This window comes from Aptenodytes forsteri, unplaced genomic scaffold (genome assembly GCF_000699145.1).
Source record: "Aptenodytes forsteri isolate BGI_AS27 unplaced genomic scaffold, ASM69914v1 Scaffold455, whole genome shotgun sequence".
NCBI classification, from domain to species: Eukaryota; Metazoa; Chordata; class Aves; order Sphenisciformes; family Spheniscidae; genus Aptenodytes; species Aptenodytes forsteri.
In genome coordinates, this window is record NW_008795914.1 from 150,370 (window position 1) to 163,893 (window position 13,524).

The 13,524-nt window shown below is 63.0% G+C and overlaps 1 protein-coding gene across 1 annotated transcript in view; it reads left to right on the plus strand.

Annotated features, from left to right (window-relative positions):
- Window positions 1-571: 571 nt before the first annotated feature.
- The window catches only part of LOC103903412 (diacylglycerol kinase delta), a 21,864-nt gene continuing 8,911 nt past the window's right edge, over window positions 572-13,524 (plus strand). The window contains 8 exon segments of the mRNA XM_019473485.1: window positions 572-763; window positions 10,555-10,665; window positions 10,781-10,861; window positions 11,084-11,188; window positions 11,400-11,532; window positions 11,743-11,849; window positions 12,307-12,432; window positions 12,576-12,678. Coding sequence (XP_019329030.1) covers window positions 752-763; window positions 10,555-10,665; window positions 10,781-10,861; window positions 11,084-11,188; window positions 11,400-11,532; window positions 11,743-11,849; window positions 12,307-12,432; window positions 12,576-12,678 — 778 coding nt within the window. The 5' untranslated portion in view covers window positions 572-751.

Sequence of the window (13,524 nt, forward strand, 5' to 3'; positions counted from 1 at the left end):
TCCCACCCCCACCCGCAGCCACCTGCTTGGGACTGGCGACCCACCGGCGCGGGACCTGGAGATGCTCCCAGCCCTTCCTGACTGCCGGAGCAAGGTGGATGGTGGGAGGCAGCTGTTGCTTTTCATGGAGACACCCCCTCTCCCTCCCTCCACTGCCCCGGCCCCTGAGGGCAGCTTAGCACCCTGGGGATGGACACCGGAGGGGGGGCTGGCGCAGGCTGCGGCAAGGGAGGTGCACCCCAATGCCAGGGCATGGGGTGGCCGCAGACTCCCATGGTGGAGCAAGGGACGGTGTTGGGATGCCAGGCAGGGTGAGGAAGAGTTGGAACACCAAAAAAAGGCAAGGAAGGAAAACTTTGCCTGCAAGGAAGCCACCCTGAACGGTGTTCCTGGGCAAGGAAATGCTGTCTCCCCTGATTTCCAGGATTGCACCTCCCGGCTAGCCGAGCCATAGAGGGTGAGGGACTGTGCACCCCCTTTCAGGGCTCTTCCTCCACTCCTGTGTGTCCTTGTCCTCCCAGGGCTGTCACAGGAGGCGGCGGAGCCCTGAGCCAAGCTGGGTGGGAAGATGGCTGAGAAGCTGGTGCCCGGGGACCTGTTCCTGAGGAAGACCCGGGAATCGGTGTCATCCCTGGATTCGGACAAGCTGGCACCCATCTCGCCTGAGGCGGGCGGCGAGGAGTCATCTGACAGCGAGGGCGAGCAGGACAGTTCCCACAAGCTCATCCGGAAGGTGTCCACCTCGGGGCAGATGAGGAGCAAGGTTAGGGGTGTGGGGGCCTGGGGTGAGGGGCTGGCCGGCGCGCAGGGACCCGGCCGAGCACGGGGGGCGGGGGGTTTGCCCGCTCTGGGGTGTAAATTGGTGCCAGGCACTTGCTTGCAGACCCAACCCAGCCAGTGCATGGGGCAGTGCCAGGAGAAGTCTTGCCCCCTGTGCCCTGTGGAAGGGCACATGCAAAGGTGCACACCCCATGGCGGCAGGGTCAGCATTGGTCCCGTGGGGCTGTGGAGCATGGATTTTGCCCCACCGTTCGGGGACAGGGTCTCTCCCATACCCAGACCCCCCCCCAATTGCCTTCATCCCATGTTTGTATCCCCTGGGTTCCCCCTACCTGGCCGTGGGGAAAGGGGGCTCTTTCGGGAAGGCTTTGCCCCATGGACACTCTGGGGGTGAGATTTAGGGTCATCAAGGTGCCATAGGCTCCTGGGATCCTGCACCCTGCTGCAGGCAGTGTGCGTGTGGGGCCTGGCGGGCAGCAAAATGGAACCGGCATCTTTCCCGGTGCCCCAGATTAATTCGTCTGTGCCAGCTCCCCTGTGGGCCCCGCTCCTGCAGCATTCTCTAGATCCAGTCCCCTGTGGTGGTTTGGTGGATGGGGACACCTCTGAGGTCAGACGTGACACTCTTTTGCCTCCCGGCTGTTGGCATGAGGGCAGCTTGTGTGTGTGTGTGCGTAGCTTGCTCAGAGGAAGCTATTTTGGTAGGACCTACAAAAATATGGGGTGCGGCACCTTCTGGCCAAACAGGAGTGGGTGGCCATAGGTGTCCTAGGTGGGGATGGTGAGATGGCCAGGCACCTCCTGCCTAAAGTGCAGGGAGAAATAACCTGGGCTGAACGGCCAGGTGGGAAGCGGGGAGAGGAGGAAGTTTTGGGGGGGGGCATTTTGGGGAGGGAGGGATCTGGGCACGACGCAGAGAGGATGCTCTGGGTGATGCGCTGGGTGAGTGGTCCCTTTGCATCCACCTTCCGGCTGTGGGAAGGAGGCGGTGGTGTGAGTCAAGGCAGTGCCTGCAGTGCCGGCGGGCACGTGGGGGCTGCCGTGCTGCCGGGGGGACCCTTGCCCTGGGGCCATGCCAGAAATCCCCCCGCAGATGGCTTCTGGTCCCAGCCACCCCTCAGTGGGGATTTGGTGGCCATGCCACCCCGGGGAGGGGGGACAGCTGAGAAAACACCATGGGGGGATGCAGTTGCAGAGCAGGGGGGTACCCTGGGGCTCTGGTGTTGAGTGCCGTGGGCACGGAGGGAGGCAGCGGGGATGGGGCGGTGTGCCAGGCCTGGTGGCAGCTCTGAGCTGCTCAGGGCTGGGGTGAGCTCCCCTCCTGCTGGCCCAGGCCTGGCTGTTGTGCCAAGCCTGGCGCACTGGCATGAGGGGGGCAAAGGGCGTTTGCCCAGGGGTGCGGAAGTCCCATGCTCCCAACCCGGCACTGTGGGGTTTTCCCACTTGGCAGGAGACATTTCTGGGGCAGGTGGCACTGGGGGGGTTCTTGCTGAGTCCCTCTGGCTCCTCAAGGAATGCGCCTCAGTTTTCCCTTCTCTGGAGCAGGCTGGCACCTCCTCTGCCCGCTCAACCTGGCTGCCAGGTGGGTGCCGTGGGCTGTGCTGGGGTGCAGTGTGCTGCGCGGGGGGCACGGTGGGAATCCAGGCCAGTGGGCAGGGTCCTGGGGACGCTCAGCGCTGTGTGTGAGCCCTCAGCACCCTCCCGGAAGGGAAGCAGCAGCCACTGGAGTTTGCCACGCAGCATTTGCCGTGCCAGAGGGGTTTGCTGTGCTGTGGAGCACGGGAGATATTGCAGGGAGTTGTCAATGACAGGAAACCCGAGAGAAAAAGGTGGATGGACGGGCTGTGCCCATGTACTGCAGCAGCAGCACAGGGACATGAGTGCACCCCGAGCCCCCAGCCCAGGCGTCAAAGCCCATCCATGCCATCAGCAGCTCCGGCCTCGTTGGCTGACAGACTACACGTGGGGAAAGGCTGAGCTGCTGGCTCCCTGCCTGCCGTGGCTGCTGCCCGCATCCTGCCCGGTGTCGACAATTAGCCATGCAGGAGGTGATGCTGTGCAGCGTGCCGGGGGAGGCGGGCGGTGTGATGGATGGGCAGGCGGAAAGGACGTGGCTGGGTTAATGACCCGCAGAGCTGGAAGAGAGGAGGAGAGAGGGGTGAGAGCTGGGCAGGGCTGGTGCTGGAGGGGGCTGAGAGCAAGCCGTGTGTGCACACCCCACCCCCCCCAAATCTAAGTGTTTTCAGTGTCAGGGTTCAGGGTTTTCCCCAAGGATTCCTTTGCCTTGGTCCAGATGGGCAGGACCACACTTGCCACCCTGGCTGCTTGCCGGATGGGCTCCTTTCTTCCCGGTGGAGATGAGGATTTTGGGATGCAATTGCTGCTGCCAACCAGGCCGGGATGTCCCTGGCTCATAGCCGTGCCGCGGCACACGTGCTGCCCGTCCCTGTGTCCGCAGCCACAGCTGCAGCCGGAGGGACAGGCAGCACGTGTGCCACGGCAGGCACCTTTCCGAGCTGCTTCGACATGCCTGTGCACCATGTGGGTTTGGGATGTGGAGGGAAACCATTACCTGCACCCCAGAGACTGGGGCAGGTACCTAATTAGCACACAGTTAATGAGTGAGGGAGAGTCTAGTGCTAGGGCTGCAGCTCCCAAGAGACAACCGGGTTAGCGGGGTGGGGGGCGGGGAAGGCTGGCCTATTTTTTGGCTGTCGGTGGTGGTTGGGGTACTGGAGGGGGTCTATAGGAACCTGCCATGTTGGGGAGCTGGGAAGGGTCGGGACCCCCACCCCACTGCCCACCCACACTGACTGGGGCGACCCTGGTCCCTGGTGATGGGAGTGAGCAGCTTCCCCCATGACAGGGTGTTGTCCAGCCCCATGGGGACAGGAGTGGGTGAGGATCATTTTGGGATCTGCTGAATCCTTCCTGATCGCTGCTCCCCATTCCCAGTGCCCCCCCCCCAAAATGCCCGTTCCCCCATCTCCTCAAACCTCCCCATCAATCACGTCTCCCTACTCCACACCCCCAGCTTGGCTTTCTCTGGACTGTAATTGCCGGGGCGCCCCGTGGGGTGCTTTGTGCCGGCTTCTGCGCGGAGGTGGTGAGGCCATTGTGCTTGGTGACAATGACAGCTGCCAGGCGCAGGTGTCCCTGCTGAGCTGAATGGCCCCAGGATGGATGGGGTCTTGCTGCCGCCCCCTCTTTCTCCTCCTCCTCACTGCAGCTGGGGGCTGCCGGTTGCCTGCACCAGGTTTTGGGAGTGCAAGGGCAGAGTGGGAGGGGGGATGCTGTGCTGCACTGGTCCCCTTAGGGCTGGGCATGGAGAGAAGGGGCAATGGGGAAGGAGGGAGTGCCGGCTCCAGGGTGCATCAAGACATTTGAGGTGCTGGCAAACAGGGGTGGGGGGGCACATCCTGCCCGCGTGGGCCGGGCGCTCAGCTCCTGGCGCTGCCTCGGCAAGGGCTCTCCCAGCAGCTGAGCGGAGGCGGAGAGCAATCCGGCAGCTCTGCTCGGTTCAGCTCTGGCTGCAAGGAGCTGCAGTGAGCGACTGGTCCTGGAGTGCTTGCACCAGAGCCAGGGGACTGCAGGCACCAAGGGGGGCACAGCAGGGTGCATGCCAGGGATAGGAGCATTGCCCACGGGGTGGGCACAATGTGCACGGCCATGGTGGACAGGGGCATGTCTTGTCCGCTATTTAGAAAGGGGGATCATGCTCCTGAATTCCTGACGCTGTGGTACATTACAGCCGCTCGGTGGGGCTGGAAGACTCGCCAGCATCCTCCTGGGGGGCTGGGGGAGGTCAGTGGGGTTACTGGTACCCTGAGGGATGAGTGCTCCTGGTCCTTGCTGGAGACACTGGGCACCCCGCAGGCTCAGGGTTACCCAGGGATGGGGCGAGTGGTGCCTGTGGATGTAGGGGTGTTGGGGCAGCTGCGGGAGGCCTGGTAGGGTGGTGCTGCAGAGCCAGGCTGTGGGGAGTGCTGCCCGCCAGGGGCTGGATCCTGGCCTAAAGACAAGGAAAGCAAGGTAGGGCCCCCGGGGCCAGGCCTGGAAACCTCCTTCCTGCAGTGGGAGGGTGGCACGTGGCTCCCAGGCAGTGCATCCTCCTGGCTTGACACTGGTGAGGGACTGGAGCATGTCTCATATGGGGAGAGGCTAGGAGAGCTGGGGCTGTTCAGCCTGCAGGGGAGGCAGGGGCTGGGGGGTCCTCAGTGATGTGGATAGATATTTGAAGAGGAGGGTGCAGCAAAGAAGGAACTGGGCTCTTTTAGTGGTGTCCACCGATGGGACAATGGGCACAAATGAAAAAAGAGGAAATTGCATCTGAACACAAGAAAACACTTTTTCTACTGTGAGATTGGTCAAACACTGGCATGGGCTGCCCAGAGAGGCTGTGGAGTTTCCATCCATGGAGATATTCAGAACCCATGGGTTGAGTATCTCCATGATACTGGGCAGCTCCAGGTGACCCCCACTGGGCTCCATCCCAGAGCTCCCCGCCAGCCCCCGCCATGCCGCAGCCAGCCAACACTGAAGCCCATCTCCACCCCAGCTGTGCCCCGCGTTGCTCCCAGCCCGGTGGCGCATGGCCTACCAGGGGCTGGCAAGGGGCCCGCCTGGTCACTGGGTCACCCCCCGCAGTGGGACTGTACCGTGGGGCACAGTGATGCTGCCTGGGACCGTCCCTGCTGAGGAGGCTGCAGCAGGGCAGGGGAGGTTGGGCTTGCTCTCGTTAATCAGGGCTCGCCGAGCCGGTGCCTGGGGTGTAAAGATAGCCCCAGTGTCGCCAGCCGGATGTTTGTGAGGTTTCTCAGATGCACTGCCCTCTACCCGCTCACATTTTCCATTATGCAAGCGCCGCTCTTGCCTGTCAGTGGCTGGGCAGGGTGGGAGAGCTGCAGCGATGCCCACCGGTACCCGAGCGTGAGGGGCAGGGGGGGACCAGCACGGGGTGGGCTAGCGCGGGATGTCTGCTGGCAGGATGCTCGGGGACCAATGTGGCTGTAGACAGGGAAGCACGAGCTCACTTCTAAAAAGCAGCTGAAGGTCGTGACTACTGGAGGATGAGGTGTAGGGGGGATCACTCTTCTTCTGAGAGTTCCTTTCCCTCATTCCTCTCCTCCCCATTAATCCTCCGTCCCCTTTCGATGGCCTGAGCAGTGCCTCGTGGCACCACATAATGGCATGTCAGGACCAGTGCCGGAATCTCCTTTCAAGGATTCCCCCAGCACTGGGGAAGGGGGATTTGGGGTCCTGCAATGGCAGCAGGCTACATCCTTGGGGAGCGCAGATGCAGTTGAGCCTGCGGGGCTGTGGCACCCCCCGGGTACCGAGCCCCCTGGCTGCCGGGTCCTGGAAGAGCTCTGCCATATCACAAAGCCTGATAAGGTTTCCAACCGATTCCAGCCCACGGGGTGCCCAGCAGATGCTGGTGGCCCCGCAGCCGGGCTGTTTGCAGGGCTGCTAGCTCTCTCCTGCTGTCCTGGCACCCGGCGGCTCAGGAGGGGGATGAGCTCTGGCCCGAATGGACCCTGGCACGTGCCCGGTGGGCTGCTGCATTTGGAGGAGGGCGACTGCCCGGGATGTTGCTGGTGCAATGCAGGTTGGTGCGTTGGCGGGTGTTCGGTCCCCTCTCCTCCTCCCCAGGCAAGGCATCATGTAGCCACGGGACCAAGCAGATTCCAACAGGAGTAGTGTAGGGCTGCAAGCCAGGTGGGCAGCCAATGTGGTGCCCACCAGTCATATGTGCCAGCATTCCTGAGTAACTCAGCCTTCCTGGCTCTTCTCCAGCAGCTCCTTCGCTGTCCAAGCTGATCCCAGCAGGAAAACCCTCCCACCCCAGCTGTGGTCAAACCTGGCTGCACTATGGGCTCTTCCCCGGGGACGGCAGTGGCAGAGGTGTGAGAGTGGGATGGGGGTTCAAAGCAGCATCCCGGGGCTCTGCCTTAGGGCTGAGGGAAAAGCCGGCATTTCGAGGTGCGCCCTTGGCCTGGAAGAAGCCGTGCTGGGGTGTGGTCCTGGAGGGAGGCAAGCTCCCCCGGGCTGTGCTTCAAACCCCCTTGCCTGTGCCAAGCACATAGCCAGCCTGCAGCATGATGGCCCCTGGGGACCAGCCCGGTCCTGTCAGGGCACATTGCTGGTGGCTGGTCATCCTCCCAGGGCTATTTTTAGCTGTGTCCCTTCCAAGGCCCTGGTGCCGCTTGCCCTCCACCAGCTGTGGCTGAGCCGGAGGTGGCAGTTTCTCTGCCTACCCTGGGTGGTTTTGTTCTTGCCTTCACCTCTCCGCTCTGCATCTCTGGGACCCCCTGGTGCTGGGCACATCCCAGGTGGTGCTGAGCCCACTGGGCTGGAGAGAGCAGGGAGGGTCCTTGAGATGGGGCAGAGCCCCACAGAGGGGAGCCAGCCTCGGGCTGGTGGCCGGGCAGGTTGCACATTGCTCTGGGCATCAGCATGCTGTGTTGCCGCCTCTATTGCTGGGACGGAGCCAGCGTTGGCTCTGCTGTGGCTCCCTGCAGCGCTGGCTGGGGCTTGCCAGCCAGAAAAGCTGTGGTTGGGGTGAGCGGAGGGGCTAGGGCTTGGTTTGGGGTGCAGGTGGCACCCCACGCTCGGGGCTGTGCAGTGGCCAGCACAGAGCTCCCACCCCAGTGGCCAGTGGCTGTCAGTGTCCCCGAAAGCTCTCCTGGAGGAAGAGGCAGCCGCTACCCTGTGCTGCGGGTGTGCAGCTCCTGCTCCTGGGAGCTATAGGGTACCTAATAGCCACTTGCTATAGGGGATTGTATTATTGTGGTGACCCTGGAGCCCTGGTTGGGACTGTCGGGGAGCCAGCATGGCAGGGGCGATGCCACCCCGGCACACCACACCTGCCACTTGCCCCGAGTGCTGGCCTTTGCCCTCCCCACCCCTTTCCTGTTTGCGAAGGGGAAATGAAGGGCTCGCTCAACGCTGCCCGCTGCAGTGTGGCTTCCCACCGTGTGGCTGGGTCTGCTGGTGGCCTTGGTCATCAGGTACCTCCCAGGTCTCCTGTCCCTAGTGCCAAAAACAGGGGTCCGAAACCACTGAGCCACTGGGGACGTGATCCTGGCACAGGGTGGCACTGGGTGCTCCTGGCTGAGACCCATGGGCAAGAAATTGGGTGTGTGGGGGTGGCTGACCCTGAAACAGCCCTCTGGCACCTCAGGCAGAGTGACTTGTGTGCCCGCTCAGGCAGTGTGGCACAGCCAGGCTCCATGGCTCGTTTCAGAGAGGGGACCTATCTCATTTTCCCCAGGGAGGGGGCTGGCTGGCTGGCCCCACACTGGCAACACCAGTACCAACTGAACCTGTGCCCCATCGTGTCAGCACTGGGGGTGATGGAGCCTGGACGGGCAGCCACAGTCTTAAAGGGTTGTGTGGCAAGATGCTGTGCATGGTGGGGCTGAGGGCTTGGGCTTTGCTGCCATGCCTGGGGCACCCTGGGAATGTTTTGGGAAGCACCCAAGGGTGGACATGGGAAAAGGTGCCCCCCAAGCTTCTCTGCACCAGCTTTGCTGCCCCATGCTGGGATGCTGGTGGTTAGTCTGCACTGGGGGAAAACTGAGGCATGCCCCCCCATAGCCACGGCACTGCGGGTGTCATAAAACTCTTATGGGTGTCATGGCGGAGGTGGTGGGGGCTCTGCCTTTCAGGCTCTGCCCTAGTCTGGGGCTGGCACAGTGCTGGCAGCTGCGTCGCCGTCCCCAGAATGGCTGGGACTGTGACATCCTGGGGCTGGGCGATGTCTTGTTGCTGTTGGCTGCCAGGAGAAATTGCTGCAGCAGCTGCAGCGGCACAGCTGGGGGCGTTTCAGCTCTGGCCTCGTCGCAGGAGGGGATGCCGTCCCCCCCGGGCAGCCTTCCTGGCCATATCCTGCCACCCACGTGGCCCTGGAGCCAGGCAGAGCTGAGCGCCTGCGCCCTGCTGCAGCGCTGGCTCCGGCCCCTGCTGTGATAGCCCCGAGCCACCGTCACGGACCTGCCTCTTCTTCCTTCTCCTTGTCATCATGTTCTCCTGCTCCTCACCATCATGGGCTCCCCCACGCCACTCCTTGCCGTCACATGCTGCCTGTCCTTCACAGCAAAAGTAATGATTGCAGCAAACCCAGAGCCTGTGCCTGCGTCTGCCGCATGCAAACAGGTGTGGTGGAAGTAGAGTTTGTGGCTGGAGCTCACCAAGCTGTGGCAGGACCCTGCCCTGTCCCTTCCTGGCATGGGGCAGGGAATGCTAGGGTGCATGGTTTGTATGTGGATTTGGGGGTTGCAGCTGGATCCCCCTGAAGGTCCACGCTCCCCTTGCTGGCTGTCTCGCAGCCTGGGCTCAGGGCAGGTCTGGGCTCACCATCTCCTCTGCCTGCTCTCACAGCCGAGAGGCCAGGGAGGGGACGTGGTGGGTCCCTGGGTGCTGGCACTGCGGACACCAGGGCTGTTTGACCCTGCACTGACACTCGCAGGCAGCATGGGGACTGACCACAGCCAAACCCTGCACCAGTCCCAGGAGGGCAAAGCGTTGATAGGGAGCGATAAAGGCTTAAAACGTCCCTCTCTGAACTCGGCGCTGCAAACTGGAAAAGAGCCAGGGACATCCCAGTGCATGCCCTGGGGGGCTCGGGGAGGGGTCAGGCATTTGGGGGAGTTGAGGCTCGGGGAGCACCCCAGGTGGGGTTTTGGCTTCTTTGTGACCTTGGAGGCTCCTGCTACTCCTGGTGCTCTGGCCATCTCATTTGGAGCCGTGGGGCAGTGGGTTAATGCCGAGGCCAGGGGCCGGTGTGTTTGCAGGCTGGCGGGCACCTGGGTACCACCTCTTGCAGCACAGGGGCTGGGCACAGGAGCATGGAGCCCCGGGGGTGTGGTTCTCTCACGGTGTCCTTGGTGCCTGGTGCTAATTCGCCGTTAAATGTGCCTTGTCGTCATGTGCCGGGATCTGATACAACCGCTGTTGTGGCTAATTGCAGAGGAGCTGCTGAACGGGGCTGCCAGCGGTGTTTAAAGAAGATACAATCAAAGATTAGGCAGTGCCAGAGCATCTCTGCCACCCCGCTCGGCACAGGCTCGTAGCTGCGTTGCAAACACTAATTAATTGAGCCCTGTAAACACCACTGCGAGGAGGGTAAATATTGGCAGGTGCTGTGGATGAGGGAGGGCAGAGGACGGGCGGCCAGGCTGCAGGGATGTGCTGCGCTGCAAGGGGATGCTCTGCTGTGGGCTGCCCTTGGCCCCAGGTTGCCCTTCCAGGGGCTGTGGGTGCCAGGCAGGGCTGGCCGCATCCCAGACGTCTGCTTCCCAACCTAGCAAAGAGGCTGGGACCGCAGTGCCTGGGTAATGCCACCTCCACGACACAGTCCTGGTGGCTCTGGGGCATCGGTGTCCCCTCCAAGGGAGCTCTCCCAGCCCCAGCTCTGCCCTTGGCTTCCGGGGAACTGCAGCAGGTTGAGGCTGTCCTGGGTGCTGCTCTGGAGATGGGGAGGAGGTGACCGGCAGCAGTGGCTCTGTGCTGCTGGAGACCTCCAACTGCCGGCACTGCCATGCCCGGCAGCATCCACCCGAATCACATAAAGTGCCCAATGCCCAGGTTATGGCGGGCAATGGACATCATTTACCCTGCTACATCCAGCACAGTGTGAACCCCAGAATGTCCCATCTGTGCTCTGGGCACCACTTAGCTCCCGGGGACCCAGGGACTGGCATCACCAGAGCAGGGAGGTGGCTCTGGGGGTCCTGGGGGCTGTGAGAGCTCACGACCCTGTGGTCTCTGCAGAAGAGTGTAAAGGAAGGGCTGTTGCTGAAGCAGACGAGCTCCTTCCAGAGGTGGAAGAGGCGATACTTCAAGCTGCGGGGCAGGACGCTCTATTATGCCAAGGATGCCAAGGTAGGCTCGGGGGGGCCTTCAAGCATGCTCAGCTGGGGGGGCTTGAGCCTGCAAGCCTGGGGAGGAGCCAAAAATCCCTACCTGGTGGACTGGGGCTCTGGTTTCTTTCCTGTAGTCCCTGATCTTCGACGAGGTGGACCTGTCCGATGCCAGCGTGGCTGAGACCAGCACCAAGAACATCAACAACAGTTTCACGGTGAGGGAGATGCAGGGCTACCCTCCATGCCCCTCCACCTCAGCACCTCATGGGGAGGCACCGCAGACCCCTCCCCACAGAGCTGTGGGGCACCTCGCAGCATGCTGCTGGAGGTGGCACTGGTGGCAGTGTGCCAGGGTTTGCCTGGGGGGCTGCTCTCCTGGGGACTGGCTGGCCGTGGGGTGGCCTTGCAAGGGGACACAGGGACGGTGGCTGTTGCAGGTGATCACGCCATTCCGGAAACTCATCCTATGTGCGGAGAACCGGAAGGAGATGGAGGACTGGATCAGTGCCCTGAAATCTGTCCAGAAGTGGGAGATCCATGAGGTGACGTGGGCGGGGGGTGCTCATCTGTGAGTGAGTACCCCTCAGGAGCCGGGGTGCCTTTGGCTGCCAGACAGGAGCTGCTGCCCTTGGCAGCAGGCAGGGAGGACAGGAGCCGGGAGTGGGGCTGGGGGAATTCAGGGGGGCTAGGAGGGAGGGAGTGCCAGCTGGGGGTCCCAGGGGACTGACGGGGCAGGGCTGTGCCCCCCAGCAGGCCACGCAGTTCAACATGGAGCACTTCTCGGGCATGCACAACTGGTATGCCTGCTCCCACGCCCGCCCCACCTTCTGCAACGTGTGCCGCGAAGCCCTCCCGGGGGTCACCTCCCACGGCCTCTCCTGCGAAGGTCAGCACTGGGGTCCTGCTGGGGGGGTGGACTGGGGCCGGGACTGGGGCGGGGGACCCTCTCCGAGGCTGGCCTGGAGCAGGAGGGATGCAGGGTCAGGCCCACCGGCTGCTGGAATGGCAGTGTCACCAACCATGGAGAGGTTGGGGACCAGGGCTGCGCATCCCGCGGGGACCATCCCTGCTCCTCACGTGCTCCCCCCCCGTGCAGTCTGCAAGTTCAAGGCACACAAGCGCTGCGCCGTCAGAGCCACCAACAACTGCAAGTGGACGACCCTCGCCTCCATCGGCACCGAAATCATCGAGGATGAGGACGGGGTAAGCAGGGGAGTCCTAGCGGGGGACCTTGGCAGGACAGAGCCACCAGCAGAACTGGCCTTGCTGTGCCCAAATCAGGAGCAGGGGGGACCCTGGCACCCAGCTGTCCCATGCACTGTGTGGCCTCTGGGCTTGGCTCTGCAGGGACATGGCCTGGGGACACCTCCTCTGCCACCCGGCATCAGGGTCCCTTATTGCTCTCCAAGTGGTGCCACCCCCAAACGTTTGCTGGGGACACCCCTGCCCTGCCCCATGCACTGGCAGCTGCAAGGGGCCAGGCAGGCAGGGACAAGAGGGCATGGGAGGGGTCCCAGGGCTGCCTTGCCCTGCTGTGGGGCATCATCCCCTGCCTACCCCTTCCATGGTGCCTGGGGAAGGGGATGGCCCGTGTTACTGTCCCTCAAGCGCGCAGGGGCAGCAGCGGTGATGTGCCATTGGCGACTGCCCCTCTCTGCAGGTGGCCATGCCCCACCAGTGGCTGGAGGGGAACCTGCCCGTCAGCGCACGCTGCGCCGTCTGTGACCGGACCTGCGGCAGTGTCCGGAGGCTGCAGGACTGGCGGTGTCTCTGGTGCAAGGCCATCGTAAGGATGTGTCCGTCCCTGTCACCCCTGCCACGGCACGGACAGCACTGCCCCTCCTGGGTGCATTGCTGGGGAAACTGAGGCTGTGGGCTTTGGTGCTGCGTCCCCTAGCTTTGCTTATGCACATGTCCCTGTGTCCCCAGGTTCACAGTGCCTGCAAGGAGCTCTTTGGCAAGAGGTGCCCCCTGGGCCAGTACAAAGTGTCCATCATCCCGCCGACTGCCTTGAACAGCATCGATTCAGATGGTAAGTCATGGAGGGGACAGGGCTGGGCTGTGGGTGGGGGGGACAGACTGTTTGGGATAGGGCTCTGAGCTCTCTGAGCTCCTCTGCAGGCTTTGACTTGTGGCACTGTGCCCGCTTTCCTGTGGGGCACCAGGAACACCACCATCAGTAGGCTCCAGAGTCAACGCCCCTCCCTGCTGCACCCTTGGTTGAAGGCTGCTTGTTGCCTTGCACTCTGCCCCAGGGCTGTGGCGGTGCTGTGCTTTGGGGTGGCACTTCTTCCCTGCTTGTGGCTTCAGTTGCTCCTGCCAGGCTGCCTCTCGCGGTGGCCCTGGTCATGGTCCCTCCGTGCTGGGGTCAGCGACACCAGCCCTGAGCCCCTGACGTGGGGTGCCCCCCGTTGCACCCCAAAGATTCAGCACCTTGCAGGGCAGGATGAGGCCCTTGCTTGGGTTATTTCTCAGTGTCTGAACCTCAGCTGTTTTTTTGGTAGTACAGAGCACAGCTTCCCCCCAGCGCGGGTGGCTGCGGGGTGCTGGGGGGATAAGCAATGCATGGCCCGGGGGGACCCCCCCTGCCGTCTCCCTCGTCCTCTCTGGAGGGGCCCAGATGGCCTCCGCCAAGCAAAATCTGTTCTTCTCCTCCGGATATTTCTTTCCTCGTTCTTTAATGATTTTCACCGCTCGGCTCAGCTGGTGGCTCATCTGCTTCTTGTTACTCATCGGGATGCTGTCAGGGTAACCATCACGCGGCTTCTCCTCCAGCTTCAGAGCCACGGCTGCTCCCGGCTGACTCCCCGGTAGCATCTTTGCCCTGTCCCTCTCGCAGCAGCCCAGTCAACCGAGGCTGGCGCGGCTGGGGGGGGGG